At 46.6% G+C, this 19,926-nt stretch overlaps 1 protein-coding gene across 1 annotated transcript in view; it reads left to right on the top strand.

Annotated features, from left to right (window-relative positions):
• CCDC80 (coiled-coil domain containing 80) overlaps nucleotides 1-19,926 on the top strand; it is a 101,183-nt gene that overhangs the window by 35,309 nt on the left and 45,948 nt on the right. The window contains exons 4-5 of the mRNA XM_075853911.1: nucleotides 2,402-2,538; nucleotides 8,551-8,702. Coding sequence (XP_075710026.1) covers nucleotides 2,402-2,538; nucleotides 8,551-8,702 — 289 coding nt within the window. The remainder of the gene's footprint in view (nucleotides 1-2,401; nucleotides 2,539-8,550; nucleotides 8,703-19,926) is intronic.

Raw genomic sequence — 19,926 nt, 5'->3', positions numbered from 1 at the left:
GAAGCAACCCTCCACGACAAAAAACGACAACGACAAAATGGTCAACGACAAAAAATTAATCCTAAACGGCAAAATTATAGTAAACATACCTAAGGCCTTCTCCTGCTTGCTCCTTGTTCCATTCCCACATTCAGGTCGCCGTTGTCCAGGTATTTAAGATGGCCGCCGCTGTCTCAGACTTGCATATGGAAACATCAGCGCTGTGTCGATCCAAGGTCAGTGGAGGGGGCAGTGGCGTGTCTCAGACTTACATACAACGCTCTCCATATGCAAGACTGACACCTCGGCGGCCATCTTTAATACAAAAGGCATAAAATGTGGGAACAGAGCCAGGAAGAGGCAGGAAAAGGCAGTTTATAGTTAATTTTTTGTCTTTCAGTCGCTTTAAGTGTCTTGCACTTTGTCACATTGTCACATAGTAAAGTCCTTCTTGTTAAACCTATTATCCTGAAGTTTTGATGCATTGTTCAAGCTGTGTCTGTCTCCGAAATGAATAGGAATGAGTACGAAATGCTTGCTCCCATGTTGTATGTGGATTGTCATCTGGACATTTTTACCTCAGTGTAAGGCTATGTTCACACATGATATAGTGTATGTTCACTATATAATCCAGGAAATTTCTTTTAATGGGCCCAACTAATGACAAAAGACTATCCTTTTGCTGCACACTTGGGCGATATGTGTCTATTTTTTTAATGTATTGAAAACAGTTTTTCTTTCACAATGGGAGTCAATGAGCAACATATGCAGTTGTATTGCATTCTGTTGCATACATCAAGGCTAGGCACTCATCTGGAGATATTCCTGGCCTGCCGTCTATTTATACAGGACATGTGCACCCCAACGTTTAATTAGATTGTATTCTTTGTTGGTATCATTGCACACACAGAACATATCATCAACATACCTTCCAACTTTCAAGTATCGCAAAGAGGGACAACCGATGTGGCGCACAATTTTTTTTCCTTTTAACCCACGCCTCAATCCCCACCCATACACACTCGGTTCAGCCCACACAGTATCATGCTCCCATAGAACCCCCACACAGTATAATGCCACAATAGCTGCCCCCCACACAGTATAATGACAAATAGCTTTCCCCACACCGAATAATGCCAAATAACTTTTCCACACACAGTATAATGCCAAATAGCTGCGCCCGCACAGTATAATGCCTCCATACAGTATAATGGACCTGTAGATGCACCCATACAGTATAAAGCTAACACAGATGCCCCCATACAGTATAATGCCAACACAGATGCCCCCATACAGTATAATTCCCCATAACTGCCTCATACAGTATAATGCCCCCATAGCTGCCTCCATGCAGTATAATGACCACACAGATGCCCCCATACAGTATAATGCCCCATAGTGCCACAATGCCTCTATAGATAGTGCCACAATGCCCCTATAGATAGTGCCTCAGTGCCCACTGTAGACAGTGCTCACATAGATGGAGCCAGTGGCCACATACCACCACAGAGCCCACAGATAAAGTGCCAGTGCCCACATTTTGCAACAGTGCCCATATAGTGCCAAAGTCCCCATGTAGATAGTGCCACAGTGCCAACATAGTGCTACAGTGCCCACATATTAAGTGCCAGTGCCCACATAAAAAGTGCCAGTGCCTACATATAAAGTGCCAGCGCCTACAGTGCCCATGTAGATGGTGCCCATATAGTGCCACAATTCGCATGTAGATAGTGCCACATCCCCTTGAAGATAGCGCCACCCTGCCTGTAGTTAGAGCTAATTCACTCTGGTAGATAGCTCCACCATGCCTGTAGATAGCGCTAACCCCCCCCCCCCCCCCCCCCATCCATGTAGATAGCTCCATTGGGGCTCCCTTTACTGGAGAAGCCACTGATGTCACTGTCCATAAATGCTTTCCCAAGACAGGTGTCCCTGGCCAGAGAGCTTGCGCTGCTCTGGCCGGGATTCCATAGTTCATTTCTGGAGCAGGGAGCTGACGGTTCCCTGCTTCAGCATTGGATTCAACTGTATCTGCGTCCCGAGGACGCAGATGCAGTTGAAACCGGGACATACCACCGACCGCCCACGACACCGGGACGGTTGGGAGGTATGATCATCAATAAAGTCTAATAGGTTATTTGTGAATACACCCATAAGAAATAGAACCAAGTGCTTGGCTCAAAAGTCAGCTATAAATGATGTTGCATTTAGCTGTAACATTGGGGGTCATTATTGTGTCCATAAATGGCTGATGTAATTGATACTCCCTGTCCTCCGCTTTGGAAGGAAGAGCAGCTCTGAAGGACCAACTGCTGCTCTAACAAGTGAAACACAGTTCACACATGAACATTCATGAGAACATCTGTTATTAAATTATATTTAAGCGAAGAGGTATTTTAATATTGTTCTATATTTATTGTAGATAACGAGAAACCAATGAAGGTTATTGGAGATGACGACTTGTTAGACCATGAGCTGATTACAGAATTAAGAAAAGAGTATGGCATGACCTACAATGATTTCTTCATGGTACTGACGGATTTAGATATGAGAGTTAAAGTAAGTAGATCTTTTACAAGATATGTTTATATTGTAGTTCTGTAATTACCAGTATGGATATTTATTATATGTGTAATAATTATTTGCAGTAGTCGTAGTTTCTAGTCTTTTTAATCTTAGGCTTATTTCACCTTATATTACATCCAGTTGATCTATAGGAATTATGCATAATGGATGTTGGTTTTATCAACAAAATCTTCAACAGCACTGCAGACAACAGCTGGAGGTATGTTTTAACTTAACATGTACCATGTCGTAGATGGCATACCACCTCTGTAATAAAAGACGTTCTGTTTAAAATTCTTCAGTAAGCAAAGATAAAAAAGAAAAAAACATTGGTGGGTAACAGGAAATTCTTGTCAAAAGGCCAATACTGCTGGGTATTTACAAGGTCTAACCAAGCAAATCAGAATAAACAGTATGCCATATATTCTAATAAAAGAGAATATCTATTTTATGAATGCCAAATTATAATTTCAGCATGTCTGTTCTATAAACAATTTGAGAATTCATTATTAAAACGTTTGCGTTAACTTTAATAACCAAGCGAATGCATACATATAACGTAAAAGCCTAATAAATACTTTTGATTTAACCACTTGCAGACCGACCATATAAACGTCCAAAAGGTCCGCAATGAACTCTGCATGGATGTTCCAGAACGTACTGCAGTTTTACATTCTTTTCTGTTCTGTAGCAGCATTTAGCTCCGTGAGACAGCTGTCTCTAAACAGTTGACATCACGGACAGGGGCGTAACTAGGAAAGACTGGGCCCCATAGCAAACTTTTGACTGGGGCCCCCCCTCCCCTGGGTGTCACACAACCCCCCCCCTTGTAGATAGTGCCTTTTTTACAGCCCCCCCCCTGTAGATAACGCCATACAGCCCCCCTCTGTAGATAGCGCCATACATCCCCCTGTAGAGAACACCATACAGCCCCCCTGTAGATAACGCCATACAGCCCCCCTGTAGATAACGCCATACAGCCCCCCTGTAGATAACGCCATACAGCCCCCCTGCAGAGAACGCCATACAGCCCCCCCCCCTGTAGAGAACGCCATACAGCCCCCCCTGTAGAGAACGCCATACAGCCCCCCCTGTAGGGAACGCCATACAGCCCCCCCCCTGTAGGGAACGCCATACAGCTCCCCTCCTGTAGGGAACGCCATACAGCCACCCCCCCCCCCTGTAGGGAACGCCATACAGCGTCCCCCCCCTGTAGGGAACGCCATACAGCGTCCCCCCTCCCAAAAAAATGCGACCTACAGTGTGTCCTACAAAATACATGTGCAGGGATAGGGAGAACGGGGGACTGAAAGTCCCCTGAAGTTCTCCATCACAAACCTCAGACTTCCGGGGTCTGTGTCGGCAGCTCCGTAGAAATGAATGGAGCGCCGGTCGTGCTTGTGCGCATGCGTGACCAGCGCTCCTTTAATTTTTATTGAGCTGCGCAGACGCCGGAAGTCAGACGTTCAGCGCTGTGTACAAGTGATCAGAGAAGACAGAAGCAGCGAAAGCTGCTTCTATCCTCTCCTCAGGGTCCCCGACAGTCACTGACAGCCAGAGACCCGACATTCAGCTGCCCGATCGCGCGGGCAGCAAGTTAAAAACCGAGCCGTAGAAAGTCTATGGCTCGGGTTTTAAGGACCCTGACCGCTGGCCGTAAAAACACAGCCAGCGGTCAGGAACCAGTTAATGGCAGAGCGGGGAGATACCTCCCTGCTCTGCCGTAGTGTTCAGTGGCGTCCCGCTGTAGCAGCCATAGCGGCTGCTAGCGGAGCCTCCGGCCATGGTGGGGGCCCGTGCCGGCGGGCGACACGGGCCCCCTCATGCTGCGGGCCCCGTAGCAGCAGCTACTGCTGCTACGGCGGTAGTTACGCCACTGATCATGGAGCGCTGACAACCTTACACAATAATCACAATACTTTCCCCGTCACAATACTTTCCCCATCGACTGCACCCCCCTTTGCAGCACCCCCTGCCCCCTCCTAGTGGCAGTCTTTCACCTCATGCCACCTCTCGTGCCCCCCTCTTTTGGCGCCCCCTTCTGTATCTTCTCTGTCTCCTGGCAGGCTTCCAGGGAGGGAGCAGGGCCGGCCTTAGGAAGGATGGCACCCTGTGCGAAATTATCTTTCAGCGCCCCACCCATCATAAAAAAATGTCCCATAAAAAAGTATAATGCCCCCCAGAGTATAATGTCCTATATAGTGCCCCCACGCAGTATAATGTCCCTTTAGTGCCACCATATAGTGTAATAATAATAATTAATAATATAATCTAATGTAACCCCTTCAAGGACACCGTATTTTGTCCTCTAATTTTGCCCAAACCATATTATGCCCCCTAAGTGCCACACACAGTATATTGCCCTCTGTAGTGCCCCTACATAGTATAATTTTGGCTTAGTGACCTCCACATTGTATAATGCCCCCTTCCGTTGGCTGCCACACACAGCCCCCACCTTAGTAGATAGTGCCCCCCTGTAAATTGTGCCATACAGCCTCCCTGTAGACAGTGCCATAATCCCCCAACTCCTCCTTGTAGACAGTGCCATACAGCCCCCACCTCTCCCATGTAGACAGTGCCATACAGCCCCCACATCCCCCATGTAGACAGTGCCATACAGCCCCCACCTCCCTTATGTGGACAGTGTCATACAGCCCCCACCTCCCCCATGTAGACAGTGCCATACAGCCCCCCACCTCCCCTTGTAGACAGTGGCCCCCAAACAAAATAATTGTACTCACCTAGGCCCCGTTCCCACAACCAACCCGAGCTGCTCCACAATGCCGACAACGCGATCCTTACATAAGCCGGCGTGATCTTGTAACCTAGTACAGAGTTTCCCAAACTTTTTGGACTCGAGGCACCCTGGAAAAAAAAATCAGCCCCCCCACTCACAGTAAAATAACCGTCAGCTCGCCACTCACAGTAAAATGACCATCAGCCTGTAATGTCAGGGTAGGGAGACAGACAGGTGAGCCCTAATCTACCCGCCACTCAGTCCCTGCCTACTTGCAACGACCCGCCCTAGGCGACGGGGTACAACTGGGCGACGGTCCCTACACTCAATAGGTGTACGACAGACAAACAGACAAGGGTACAAAGAAGCCAGGGAAATGGGGAAGTTGCCCACGGGAACACCGTGAGCAACAAGCGAGGTGAACGAGCCAAGTCAAGCCAGGAGATGAGCGAGGTACAAAAACGCAGAGCAGAAGAGTGGTCAGTAAAGCCAAGGTCAATAACGAGCAGAGGGTCAGTAGTTCAAGAAGCTGCAGCAGGGCCAGGAAACCAGCAGAGAACAATCACAAGCAAAGGAGGAACAGGAAAGGCAGGTATAAATAGACAGAGGGCGGGAGCTAGCTCCATCTGGCCAGGCTGTGATAGGCTCTCCCACTCCTAAGCCTGCCATCCTGGGTGGTGGAAGATGGAGTCAGTCTCACAGACATAGAAGCAGGTGCAGACTGATTACCTATGGGCGTTGACACAGAAGCTGTGTCTGGCAGATCCTTTACACAGACTGCCACTCACAATAAAATGACCATCGGCTCCCCACTCAGTCTTATGGATCGCATAGCTCCATTTTTCAAAATTCTAATGAAGGTTGGGAGTTAAAGAGAATACGTCTGCCACCTGTAGATAGTGCCACACAGCCCTCTGTAGATAGTGCCACACTGCCCCTTGTAGGTAGTGCCACACAGCCCCCTTGTAGGTAGTGCCACACAGCCCACTTGTAGGTAGTGCCACACAGCACCCTTGTAGGTAGTGCCACACAGCCCCCTTGTAGGTAGTGCCACACAGCCAACTTGTAGGTAGTGCCACACAGCCCCCTGTAGGTAGTGCCACACAGCCCCTTGTAGGCAGTGCCACACAGCCCAGCCCCCTTGTAGGTAGTGCCACACAGCCTCCTTGTAGAGAGTGCCACACAGCCCCCTGTAGGTAGTGCCACACAGTCCTTTGTAGGTAGTGCCACACAGCCCCATTGTAAGTAGTGCCACACAGCCCTCTTGTAGGAAGTGCCACACAGCCCCCTTGTAGGTAGTGCCAGACACCCCGCTTGTAGATAGGACCCTCTCCCTTCCTATAGATAGTGCCATTGTAGCTCCCTGAAGGAGCAGAATCCCCGTGTGGCCGGGGATTCAGCTCCTGGACGGAGCGCTGGATGTCCCTGTCCATATATGGACAGTGACATCAGGGGCAACTCCTGAAGCGGAATCCCCGTTCACAGTATTGCCAATTCTGCGACTTGGGATTCCACTCCAGGAGAAGCCCCTGATGTCACTTTCAATATATAGATAGAGACATCAAGCACTCTGTCTAGGAGCGGAATCTCCAGCCACGCAGGGATTCCGCTCCTTCAGGGAGCTACAGTGGCGCTAATAGATAGCAAAGCAGGGAGATACCTCCCTGCTCTGCTATAGTGTTCAATAGTATTTGCGTCCTAAGATGCAGATACTATTGAATGTGGCGTCGCTACCGCTGTAGCAGCCACAACGACTGCTAGTGGTGCTGACGGCCATAGGGGGGCCACTGAGAGAAGAAGCGCCTAGGCGGAAAGGCAGCTGCTGAGTCGACGGGTCCGGGCGCTTCTGAAACACAAGCAGGGGAAGGGAGCCAGCACAGTGCCCACTTCCACCTGCTGGTCACTCAGTGTAACAACAGCCATAGGAGTCTGGGGCCCCTAAGATTGAGGGGGTCCATTCAGGGGCAGAAACGTTGTTCCTTTTGGGAGGCAAAATATGGTGATGGAATTCTGCTATATAGCACTTTGTTGACTTTGGGCAAAGATCTGATATATTACACTTCTAATAATGCTTTGAAGACTACTCATGTAGAAATAGTTATGCTGCTGTTTGCATTACTACATTTTTCTTTACTTTCAACAAGTTGGGGGCCTATTCCTAACTTTGCAATGCAACAACATGGATTCTAATTTTGTCCCCTGGACCTAGTATTGATTTTATATCTAGCCCCTAGAGAGCCATTGTGCTGTCATGCCTATTCCTGACTATTAAGTGGCTTAGAGGTTATCCATGGCAACATTGTTACAAAACTACTGGGGGAGACAATCTCACAGGAGCGCCATTCGCTTCCACTTTGGCAGGAACTCAAATGTGATCATCCTCTCACAGACTAATCTAGTTCAGCACTTCCTCTTTCTGCACTAATCTCTGCAGTCATAGAACGGCCTTAGCAAAAGAGATAATGGAGTGACTGTCAAATGAAAGCCTCTCTATTCTCTGTAACTGGCAGTAATTCTAGTCATATCTTGGTATTTCTGCCAAACCACTTGGCTTTGGGAAGCAGCTGACCCTAGTAGGCTGCCTTTGCCAAATGTTTCAAGCCAACATCAGCAATTACCCATGCAACAGCTCTGTTTCCTTTGATCCTCACAAGAATACTTACTCTATTAGCTTTCTTGATAAAAAAAATGAATACAGGGTTACTGTACCAAGTAAATACGGGCCATGTATGAGCTCATACAAAACTAATGCCAGAGTAGGCATGTAGGCGTATGTAAGATCTGCTTTTTAACAACCATTTTTAGAGGAAGCGAAGAAGCTGTCTTGTGTCTAAACCCCTAGTTTTGAAGGTCCGTATCATGTATCAGTTCCTATAAAAACACACTAGTTTTGGATGCGGGTAAACTTTTTTACTTGGACTATTTTATGTCTATAAGGAGACTGGACTATTTGGCTGTTGCATCTGGCAGATGCCCCGACACACACCTGTGCTGTCCAAATACATGGCTTTCACAGTTTTTGAAGGAAGTGTAGTAGCTTTCTTGTGTCTAAAACCCTAATTTTGAATGTGCAGTTGGATCACAAAATAACTGTACCCAGTGGCTAGTATTACAGAACCTAAAATGGTATCAATGTCTGCTATGGTTTGCATTCTAACTAAAATATCTAATTACATATTTAATTTCAAATGTATAAATAAAATTGTGATTTTCCTGGTTTATATAATTATATTGGTTTTCATTTGGGTGTTTTCTTTTTTATCACACAGCAATATTATGAAGTACCTATTGCAATGAAGTCAGTGTTTGACATTGTAGATACATTCCAATCCAGAATTAAAGAGATGGAAAAGCAGAAAAGGGATGGGATTACATGTAAAAGGGAGGACAAGGCAAGGTCATTGGAAAGTTTCCTCTCAAGGTAAGCTTCTCCAAAGAATAGACAACACTAGAGATGAGTGAGTTGATATGCCTGTTTAGACATTTGAATAATTCCATGGTCATAGAATACAATAGGAGAATCGACTCACCTATTATCCTTATAAAGTCTTCAAATTTTAGTTTTAAACCTGACGAATCGATTGGCCAAAATGGCAAACAAATCGTTAAAACACAAATAATGTAAAAAAAATGTGTTCATTTCTAGAGAAATTTTTTTAACCATTAGTTAAAAAAAAAACTTGTACAAATATTTTTAAATAATAAATGTCAGAAATCTTACCTAGACAATTCTTAAAAAACATTACTAATAAATGAATTGTGACATTGTCCCAAACATATAAATATGAAATAAAATTATCTTTAAAATATTTTATGCATTATTTTAAAATTTATTTTAAATTAAGCATAAAAATATTTAAATAATATACAAGTAGACATTTGCACTCCACGTTAAAAAATGGAAACTGACCTGTCTTCAACGAGCAGAGAAATTACCGCATCTAAAGAGTGAGAGCAGGAAAACGTAATGAAAAAATTGTATCAGTGTTGCACTATTGTACCCTTGGCTCATAGTGATGCACAGGGCAACAGTTTATATTGATGGTTTTGTTGGATGACAAATGACGGTCTAGTGCATAATACCCTGTGATTGTTTACAACCTATGTAGCCAGGGGGTTTAGTATTTCCCTTATCAATTCCCTTACATTCCCCATTGCCCAGTTTCCTAATTGTCTAGTGGAAAACACTACCAAAAAGACCCTTGTGGTCTAGTAGAAAACACTGCCCAAAAGTATGAAAAGCAGTCAGAATTTGCATTGTGTTTTTCTAAGGCGGGATTCACACGACCGGGTCGGGTCCGAGCCCGAGTGCCGGCCGGTAAAATCGGCCATTCTGCCCGGCCGGTTTGCATAAAGTTATGCATCCGTGCCGGGCCGGGCAGATCCGGACAGTGACATCAGCGGCAGCTCCTGAAGGGGAATCCCCATGTGTTCGGGGATTCCGCTTCAGGAGTTTCCCCTGATGTCACTGCCCAGATATGGACAGAGACATCAAGCGCTCTGTCCAGGAGCGGAATCCCCGAACACACGGGGATTCCGCTCCTTCAAGGAGCTAAAGTGCGGCTAGCACATAGCAGAGCGGGGAGATACCTCCCCGCTCTGCTATAGTGGCGTCGCTGCAGTAGTAGCAGCCGCAGCAGCTGCTGCTACTAGCGGCGCCATCTAAGGTGTCGCCGAGCCAGGGTGCTTTTAACAAGCAGGGGAAGGGAGCCAGCGCAGCGCTCCCTCCACCTGCTGCACACCCCGGCCCTGCAACACAGTGTGCAGCGATGCCATTCGTCAGAATGGCATCAACTCCTCCTCCTCACATGCACTCTGCGCTGTGAGGAGGAGGAGATAGAGCGCAAGCCACGGGAAACCCGGCCATCACTCGGAACACATTCCGGTGATGGCCGTGTAATACCCGGCCCCATAGACTTCTATGGGAGCCGGGCGGCCGGGTGCCCGGGCAAAGATAGAGCATGTCCTATTTTTTGACGGCCGGATTTTCCGGCCGTCAAAAAATCGGTCGTGTGAATAGCCCCATTAGGGGTCTATCATTCCTAATGCAGCCGGGTGCCGGCCGATTTATGAACGGCCGGCACCCGGACGGGAAACCCTGCCGTGTGAATGAGGCCTTAAAGTCGACTTTAATAACGTTTGGAAGAATATATAGCAAGTATGATATGTTAAGTACACCACTCCAGAGTGATCATTTACAAATTGCATCGGACAATGAAATATATAACATACCCATATGTTAAGTCTGTCCTTTTATTTCAATCAGAAGACTGTCCACCTCAAATTTTTTTGACTTTTCTTATGCCAACATCTCAAATTGTTCTGGACAGGAACGTTTCATGTAAGAACAAACATTTGCCTTCCTTTCAAATACTAGAACTCACATATGTTGTTAGTCTGGATGCTTGACACCCACTAGAAAAAGAAAAGGAACATCTGATTACCATCCATATTTGGAACCTCCAACTGAGTAGGAGGTACAGTTCCAGTTTTTTAGGACAAGGCCTCCGAGAAGTTCAGAGTTGATATAAATGTAATAAAGCCGGAGGCAGGAAGTCCTGATTACCACTAATCTACATAAAATCTACACGAGAGAACTAAGACTCAGGGAATTAGGCCAAAGCCCGACACTAAAGATGCCAAAATGAAAATTAAAACCAGTATACTAGTACATAATGTTATATGATAGGGTAAATATTGTGTCTTCTTATAGCATTTTTTCTTTAAAGTGTCTTGAAACATCGAAGTATTTCTACTATATATATGTTTGACTGTATGTAATAATTTAATATGCTGCAAACTGTTCTAGTTTTTAATTCAGGAAGGATATTTAGAATTCCCATCCATGGTTTTGCTAAAATGATTAAAAATATAAAACTTTGCCTAATTTCTATTTCACCTCAAATGACTTCTATCAGAAGTTATCTAGTAGTTTAACATCCCCTGGACACACTCTGGGCCTCTGGGCTTTTTTATGTTGTATCCCAGTATATTTCATGACATTTTTCTAACTCTTAGCTGCGTTTTGCGCGCGCAAAAGGTCCCTGTGTCATCATCATATGGCGTGATTTTCGCGCAACCGGCATCATGATGACACTCTGGTTTTATGTTTACAAACAGAAAAGCACATGGTGCTTTTCTGTTTTCATTCATTTATTTGACTACTGTAGCGCGCATCACTCACGGCACTAGGAAGTGCTTCCATGTGCCGTGCACGATTTGCACGCACCCATTGACTTCAATGGGTGCGTGCTGCGCGAAAGACGGCCAAATATGACATGTCGTGAGTTTTACGCAGCACACATACGCTGCGTGAAATTCACTGACAGTCTGAATGGCCCCATTCATGAACATAGGTCCGTGCGACGCGCGTGAAAATCACGCACGTAGCACGGACGTATAACACGTTCGTGTGAATAAGGTCTTATCAGCAGAAAAAGAGTCTCCAAATAAATCTCTACAAAGTGATTTACATTCACTATAAATATTAACCCCTTTGTGCCCCAGCAATTTTTCATTTTTTTTTCTTTTTTGTTTTTCACTCCCTACATTCCAAGAGCCATAACTTTTTTATTTTTCCGTCAATTAAGTGGTATAAAATCTTAATTTTTGTCGGGAGGCGTTGTAGTTTCTATTGGCACTATTTAAAGTACCATTTAATTTACCGGGAAACTAAAAAAAAAACTCTTTGTGGGGTGGAATTGGAAAATAACTGATTCCTCAAATTTTTCAGCGTTTAGTTTTTACGTCTTTCACCAAGCAGTAAAAATGATAAGTTAACGTTATTCTGCTACTCAATATGATTACGGCGATACCAAATTTATGTCATTTTTATTATGTTTCACTACTTTTACATAGAAAAAACTATTTGTTAAAAAAAAACATTTTGTCCATAATTCTGAAAGCCACAATTTTTTTTATTTTTTGGGCGATTGAGCGGTGTGAGGGCTTATTTTTGCGGGATGAGCTGTAGTTTTTATTGGTACCATGTTTTGGTACATGCGACTTTTTGATCACTTTTTATTAAAAAATTTTGAGTGCTAAGGTGTTCAAAAAACAGCAATTCTTGTGTTTTAATTTGTTTTTATGGCATTCACCATGCGAGTTAAATAATGTTATATTGTAGCAGTACAGACTTTTATGGATGCAGCGATACTAATCTTGTTTATATTTTTATTTTTTACATTTGGATGAAAATGGTAAATGTTGTTTTTTAGCTTTTAATATATTTACATTTTTTGTACACTACTAAAAACTTTATTTCATTATTTTTAACACTTTTTATTAGTCCCCTTAGGGCATTTGAACCAGCGATCGTCAGATGCATCGCAGTGTATTGTCATTTTTACAAGCTCCTGTTTAGCCCTGCCAGAGGCAGTAGCAGAAAGAAGGCTTACCTGGGGGCCTTCATTAGGCCATGAGCTGCCATGACAACCATCGGCAGCCTGCGATCGCGTTACATGGGGGCCAATGGGCTGTCAGGGGGGGCCACCCATCATTTTAACGGCTTAGATGCCACGGTCGCTATTGTGAAAGGACCTTGTAATGCAAATTTGTGACAGTAATGGGTTGTATAGTTATATGAATAGTTATGTATTTCACTAGTTTGTGTTTCATAATTGCGATGAATGCACTTTGAATTCAGGTGCTCAGGTGCTTTGAGCTGCTAAACGATAAAAATGCTGAACTTGCCTTAGGCCGGGTTCACACATTGCGTATTTGTTGCGCATTCCACACCAAATTCTTTAACAAAGTACAGTTGTTAGGGATCTGCCAGGTACTTCATCTAGGCATACTCCTGGGATTAATCAATCCACACCTGAGGCCAGACCTGTTCGACTGACACCATCTCCCACCAACCAGGGTGGCAGGCTCAGGAGTGGGAGAGCCTATCGCGGCCTGGTCTGTCGGAGTTAGCTCCGCCCCCTGTCCTTTATTACCTGCCCTGTTCTTTCCTTCAGTGCTTGTAATTCTTTTGGATTCCTGGCCCCACTGCTGCTTGCTCCAGCCTGCTTCTGCCGTCCTTCTGCCTTGCTGCAGTTCTGCTTGACCTGCTTTGCTTTGCCCCTGGCTTGCTTCTGTCTCCTTGCCCGCTTGGGTGTACTCACTTCGTCCTGGTCCTGACTGTCCGTTCGCCGCTCCGTTTCCTCGTGGCGTTCCGTGGCTACTGCCCCTTCCCTTGCATGTTCCCTGTTTGTTTTCCTGTGCACTTAGACAGCGTAGGGACCGCCGCCCAGTTGTACCTCGTCGCCTAGGGCGAGTCGTTGCAAGTAGGCAGGGACAGGGCGGTGGGTAGATTAGGGCTCACTTTCCCTTCACCTCCTTCCGGCCATTACATAATTACAAGCCCTTACCTAGTCTACCATTTCTCCTACGCTGACGCTATCATGGACCCCCTTGAGACCCTGGCCCAGCAGATGCAGGGCCTCTCCCTACAGGTCCAGGCCCTGGCCCAAAGGGTCAATCAGGGTGACGCTGCTTTAGTAGTACCCCTCACCTCACCTCTAGAACCCGACCTCAAGTTACCTGACCGGTTCTCAGGGGACCGTAAGACGTTTCTCTCCTTCCGGGAGAGTTGCAGACTGTATTTCCGCCTAAAGCCCCACTCCTCAGGTTCCGAGAACCAGCGGGTGGGTATCATCATATCCCGACTCCAGGAAGGGCCCCAAGAGTGGGCCTTCTCCTTGGCTCCTGACGCCCCTGAACTTTCCTCTGTTGATCGTTTTTTCTCTGCCCTCGGACTCATTTACGACGAGACTGACAGGACTGCCTTAGCCGAGAGTCAGCTGGTGACCTTACGTCAGGGTAGGAGACCGGTTGAGGAATACTGTTCTGATTTTAGGAAGTGGTGCGTAGCTTCTCAGTGGAACGATCCGGCCCTAAGGTGCCAGTTTAGGTTAGGATTATCTGACGCCCTGAAGGATTTGCTGGTTAGCTACCCCTCGTCTGACTCCCTTGACCAGGTTATGGCCCTAGCAGTACGACTTGACCGACTTCTCAGGGAACGTCAGCTAGAACGCTTCAGTGTGCTCCCCTCTGACTTTTCTGCGATCCCCCCCGAGGTCCCGTCTCCTCGCCCCTCCACGGAGGACTCGGAGGTACCTATGCAACTCGGGGCCTCCATGTCCCCTCGACAACGTAGGGAGTTTCGCAGAATGAATGGTCTCTGCTTCTACTGTGGGGACGACAAGCATCTACTGAACACCTGTCCCAGGCGCAAGAATAAGAAGCCGGAAAACTTCCGCGCCTAAGTGATCATCGGGGAGGTCACTTGGGCGCACAGGTATTTCCCGTTAATGTGAAACGCAATAAAATTTTGCTTCCCTTTCAGGTCTCGTTTGCTGGCCGGTCTGCCACGGGCAGTGCTTTCGTGGATTCAGGGTCATCTGCTAATATCATGTCTGCGGAATTTGCTATGTCTCTAAAGATGCCTTGTATTGATTTACCTTATCCTATCCCTGTAGTAGGAATCGACTCAACTCCCCTTGCTAATGGTTATTTTACTCAGCATACTCCTGTTTTTGAACTCCTGGTTGGCTCCATGCATTTGGAGCAGTGCTCTGTACTGGTGATGCAGGGATTATCGTCTGATCTGGTTTTAGGCCTTCCCTGGTTGCAGTTGCATAATCCCACATTTGATTGGAATACTGGGGATCTCACCAAATGGGGTAATGAATGTCTTATGTCATGTCTTTCTGTTAACTCTATTTCTCCCCGGGAGGAGGTAAACACGCTTCCTGAGTTTGTTCAGGACTTCGCCGATGTGTTTTCTAAGGAGGCCTCCGAGGTGTTGCCCCCCCATAGAGATTACGATTGCGCTATCGATTTGGTGCCTGGTGCCAAGCTTCCTAAGGGGAGGATATTTAATCTTTCATGTCCTGAACGTAAAGCTATGAGGGAATATATCCAAGAATGCCTGGCCAAGGGTTTCATTCGCCCCTCGACTTCTCCTGTAGGTGCTGGCTTCTTCTTCGTGGGGAAGAAGGATGGTGGTCTTAGGCCGTGCATTGATTATCGTAACCTGAATAAGGTCACCGTAAGGAACCAGTACCCACTTCCTTTGATTCCGGATCTTTTTAATCAGGTTCAGGGAGCCCAATGGTTTTCTAAGTTCGATCTACGGGGGGCATATAACCTTATCCGCATCAAAGAGGGGGATGAGTGGAAAACTGCGTTCAACACACCCGAGGGTCATTTCGAATACCTGGTCATGCCCTTTGGGTTGTGTAATGCCCCTGCTGTCTTCCAGAATTTTATTAATGAAATCCTGAGAGAGTACCTGGGTAATTTTCTTGTTGTGTACCTTGATGACATACTGGTGTTTTCCAAGGACTGGTCCTCCCACGTGGAGCATGTCAGGAAGGTGCTCCAGGTCCTTCGGGAGAATAATCTGTTTGCTAAGACTGAAAAATGTGTCTTTGGGGTACAGGAGATACCATTTTTAGGGCAAATCCTCACTCCTCATGAATTCCGCATGGACCCTGCCAAGGTTCAGGCTGTGGCGGAATGGGTCCAACCTGCCTCCCTTAAGGCGTTACAGTGTTTTTTAGGGTTCGCCAACTATTACAGGAGATTTATTGCCAACTTCTCGGTCGTCGCTAAGCCTCTTACGGACCTTACCCGCAAGGGTGCTGATGTCCTCCATTGGCCCCCTGAGGCCGTCCAGGCCTTTGAGACCCTCAAGAAGTGCTTTATCTCGGCCCCCGTGCTGATTCAGCCCAACCAAGAGGAGCCATTTATTGTGGAGGTTGACGCTTCCGAGGTGGGAGTGGGGGCCGTCTTGTCCCAGGGTACCAGCTCCCTCACCCATCTCCGCCCCTGTGCTTACTTCTCTAGGAAGTTTTCGCCCACGGAGAGTAACTATGATATTGGCAACCGCGAACTTCTAGCCATTAAATGGGCTTTTGAGGAGTGGCGGCACTTCCTGGAGGGGGCCAGACACCAGGTAACGGTCCTTACGGATCACAAGAATCTGGTTTTCCTAGAATCGGCCCGGAGGCTTAATCCTAGACAAGCTCGGTGGGCACTATTCTTTACCAGATTTAATTTCTTGGTTACCTATAGGGCTGGGTCCAAGAATATTAAGGCTGATGCTCTGTCACGTAGTTTCATGGCCAATCCTCCTTCTGAGAAGGATCCTGCTTGTATTTTACCCCCTGGTATAATCGTCTCTGCCACGGATTCTGATTTAGCTTCTGATATCGCGGCTGATCAGGGTGCAGCTCCCGGGAACGTCCCTGGGGACAAACTGTTTGTTCCCCTGCAATACCGGCTGAGGGTACTCAGGGAAAACCATGACTCCGCTCTATCTGGTCATCCTGGCATCTTGGGCACCAAACACCTCATTACCAGAAACTATTGGTGGCCTGGGTTGCCTAAAGACGTTAGGGCTTACGTCGCCGCTTGTGAGGTTTGCGCTAGGTCCAAAACCCCTAGGTCCCAACCTGCGGGCCTACTACGTTCCTTGCCCATTCCCCAGAGACCTTGGACCCATATCTCCATGGATTTTATCACCGATTTGCCTCCATCTCAGGGCAAGTCGGTGGTGTGGGTGGTAGTCGACCGCTTCAGCAAGATGTGCCACTTTGTGCCCCTTAAGAAGCTACCTAACGCCAAGACGTTAGCTTCTTTGTTTGTGAAACACATCCTGCGTCTCCATGGGGCCCCAGTCAATATCGTTTCTGACAGAGGGGTACAATTTGTTTCCTTATTTTGGAGAGCTTTTTGTAAAAAGTTGGAGATTGATCTGTCCTTCTCCTCCGCCTTCCATCCCGAAACTAATGGCCAAACGGAAAGGACCAACCAATCCCTGGAACAATATTTAAGGTGTTTCATCTCTGACTGTCAATTCGATTGGGTCTCATTCCTTCCCCTTGCTGAATTTTCCTTGAATAACCGGGTCAGTAACTCGTCAGGGGTCTCCCCGTTTTTCTGTAATTTCGGGTTTAACCCAAGATTCTCCTCCGTCTCCCCTGGTTGTTCCAATAATCCTGAGGTAGAGGATGTTCATCGGGAACTGTGCACCGTCTGGGCCCAGGTTCAGAAGAACCTAGAGGCGTCCCAGAGCGCACAAAAGATTCAGGCGGATAGTAGACGTTCTGCTAACCCCCGGTTTGTCGTCGGGGATTTGGTCTGGTTGTCGTCCAGGAACTTGCGCCTTAAGGTCCCGTCCAGGAAGTTTGCTCCCCGATTTATTGGACCTTATAAGATCATTGAAGTCCTCAACCCTGTATCCTTCCGTCTGGAGCTCCCCCCATCATTTCGCATACATGACGTCTTCCATGCCTCCCTCCTTAAACGCTGCTCCCCGTCCTGGTCCCCCTCGAGGATACCTCCTGTTCCCGTTCTCACCCCTGAGGGGGTGGAATTCGAGGTGGCCAAGATTATGGACAGTAGGATGGTCCAGGGCTCCCTCCAGTACCTGGTCCATTGGAGAGGATACGGGCCGGAGGAGAGGACTTGGGTACCTGCCCGTGATGTTCACGCTGGGGTATTGATCAGGAGGTTCCACCTTCTCTTCCCCACTAAACCGGGTCCCCTTAGTAAGGGTCCGGTGGCCCCTCATAAAAGGGGGAGTACTGTTAGGGATCTGCCAGGTACTTCATCTAGGCATACTCCTGGGATTAATCAATCCACACCTGAGGCCAGACCTGTTCGACTGACACCATCTCCCACCAACCAGGGTGGCAGGCTCAGGAGTGGGAGAGCCTATCGCGGCCTGGTCTGTCGGAGTTAGCTCCGCCCCCTGTCCTTTATTACCTGCCCTGTTCTCTCCCTCAGTGCTTGTAATTCTTTTGGATTCCTGGCCCCACTGCTGCTTGCTCCAGCCTGCTTCTGCCGTCCTTCTGCCTTGCTGCAGTTCTGCTTGACCTGCTTTGCTTTGCCCCTGGCTTGCTTCTGTCTCCTTGCCCGCTTGGGTGTACTCACTTCGTCTTGGTCCTGACTGTCCGTTCGCCGCTCCGTTTCCTCGTGGCGTTCCGTGGCTACTGCCCCTTCCCTTGCATGTTCCCTATTTGTTTTCCTGTGCACTTAGACAGCGTAGGGACCGCCGCCCAGTTGTACCTCGTCGCCTAGGGCGAGTCGTTGCAAGTAGGCAGGGACAGGGCGGTGGGTAGATTAGGGCTCACTTTCCCTTCACCTCCTTCCGGCCATTACAACAGTACAATGTAAATTATCAGGAATTTAACAAACCCCATTAACGTATAGCGTTAAAGGCTATGTACACCTTTGAAAACGATTGGTGCAACTTTCTAATTACATTTTATTAACAATCATTTTTACATTTTCAGATATGTAGGATCCACCTGTTATCGATCACATCTAAGTTATGAATTTAAATGTGATCGGTAACAGCTCGACCCGCTGATACTGAACCCGTTGGTCCTGCTGACCTGACGGATACAGGTTTCAGCGCTAGATACAACTGCTCTGTATACAGGATACAAAGCAGCTGTATCTGAAAAGTACAAAGAATTTGTAATAAAATGTAATTACAAAGTTGCATCAATCACACTGATACCCATTTTTTATATAAAAAAAATATTTTTCAAAAGTGTACATAGCCTTTAAAAATCTGCAGCAGACTCTTGACATGCTACAGATTTTAAAATCTGAAACATGCCCTATCTGTTGTGTAAATGCTGCAGCTTATCAGCATGGCTATATCCATACAAAGTTCATGCCGTTTTTATTGCAGATTTTAATGAGGATTTGTAGATCGGTTTAACAGCATATTATACATATATATATATATATATATATATATACAGTGAAGGAAATAAGTATTTGATCCCTTGCTGATTTTGTAAGTTTGCCCACTGTCAAAGACATGAACAGTCTAGAGTTTTTAGGCTAGGTTAATTTTACCAGTGAGAGATAGATTATATAAAAATAAAAAAAATCACATTATCAAAATTATATATATTTATTTGCATTGTGCACAGAGAAATAAGTATTTGATCCCTTTGGCAGACAAGACTTAATACTTGGTGGCAAAACCCTTGTTGGCAAGCACAGCATTTTTTGTAGTTGATGATGAGGTTTGCACACATGTTAGATGGAATTTTGGCCCACTCCGCTTTGCAGATCATCTGTAAATCATTAAGATTTCGAGGCTGTCGCTTGGCAACTCGGATCTTCAGCTCCCTCCATAAGTTTTCGATGGGATTAAGGTCTGGAGACTGGCTAGGCCACTCCATGACCTTAATGTGCTTCTTTTTGAGCCACTCCTTTGTTGCCTTGGCTGTATGTTTCGGGTCATTGTCGTGCTGGAAGACCCAGCCACGAGCCATTTTTAATGTCCTGGTGGAGGGAAGGAGGTTGTCACTCAGGATTTGATGGTACATGGCTCCATCCATTCTCCCATTGATGCGGTGAAGTAGTCCTGTGCCCTTAGCAGAGAAACACCCCCAAAACATAATGTTTCCACCTCCATGCTTGACAGTGGGGACGGTGTTCTTTGGGTCATAGGCAGCATTTCTCTTCCTCCAAACACGGCGAGTTGAGTTAATGCCAAAGAGCTCAATTTTAGTCTCATCTGACCACAGCACCTTCTCCCAATCACTCTCAGAATCATCCAGATGTTCATTTGCAAACTTCAGACGGGCCTGTACATGTGCCTTCTTGAGCAGGGGGACCTTGCGGGC

The sequence above is a fragment of the Rhinoderma darwinii genome, chromosome 2 (assembly GCF_050947455.1).
Source record: "Rhinoderma darwinii isolate aRhiDar2 chromosome 2, aRhiDar2.hap1, whole genome shotgun sequence".
NCBI lineage: Eukaryota > Metazoa > Chordata > Amphibia > Anura > Rhinodermatidae > Rhinoderma > Rhinoderma darwinii.
This window is presented reverse-complemented; position numbering and strand designations above follow the sequence as displayed.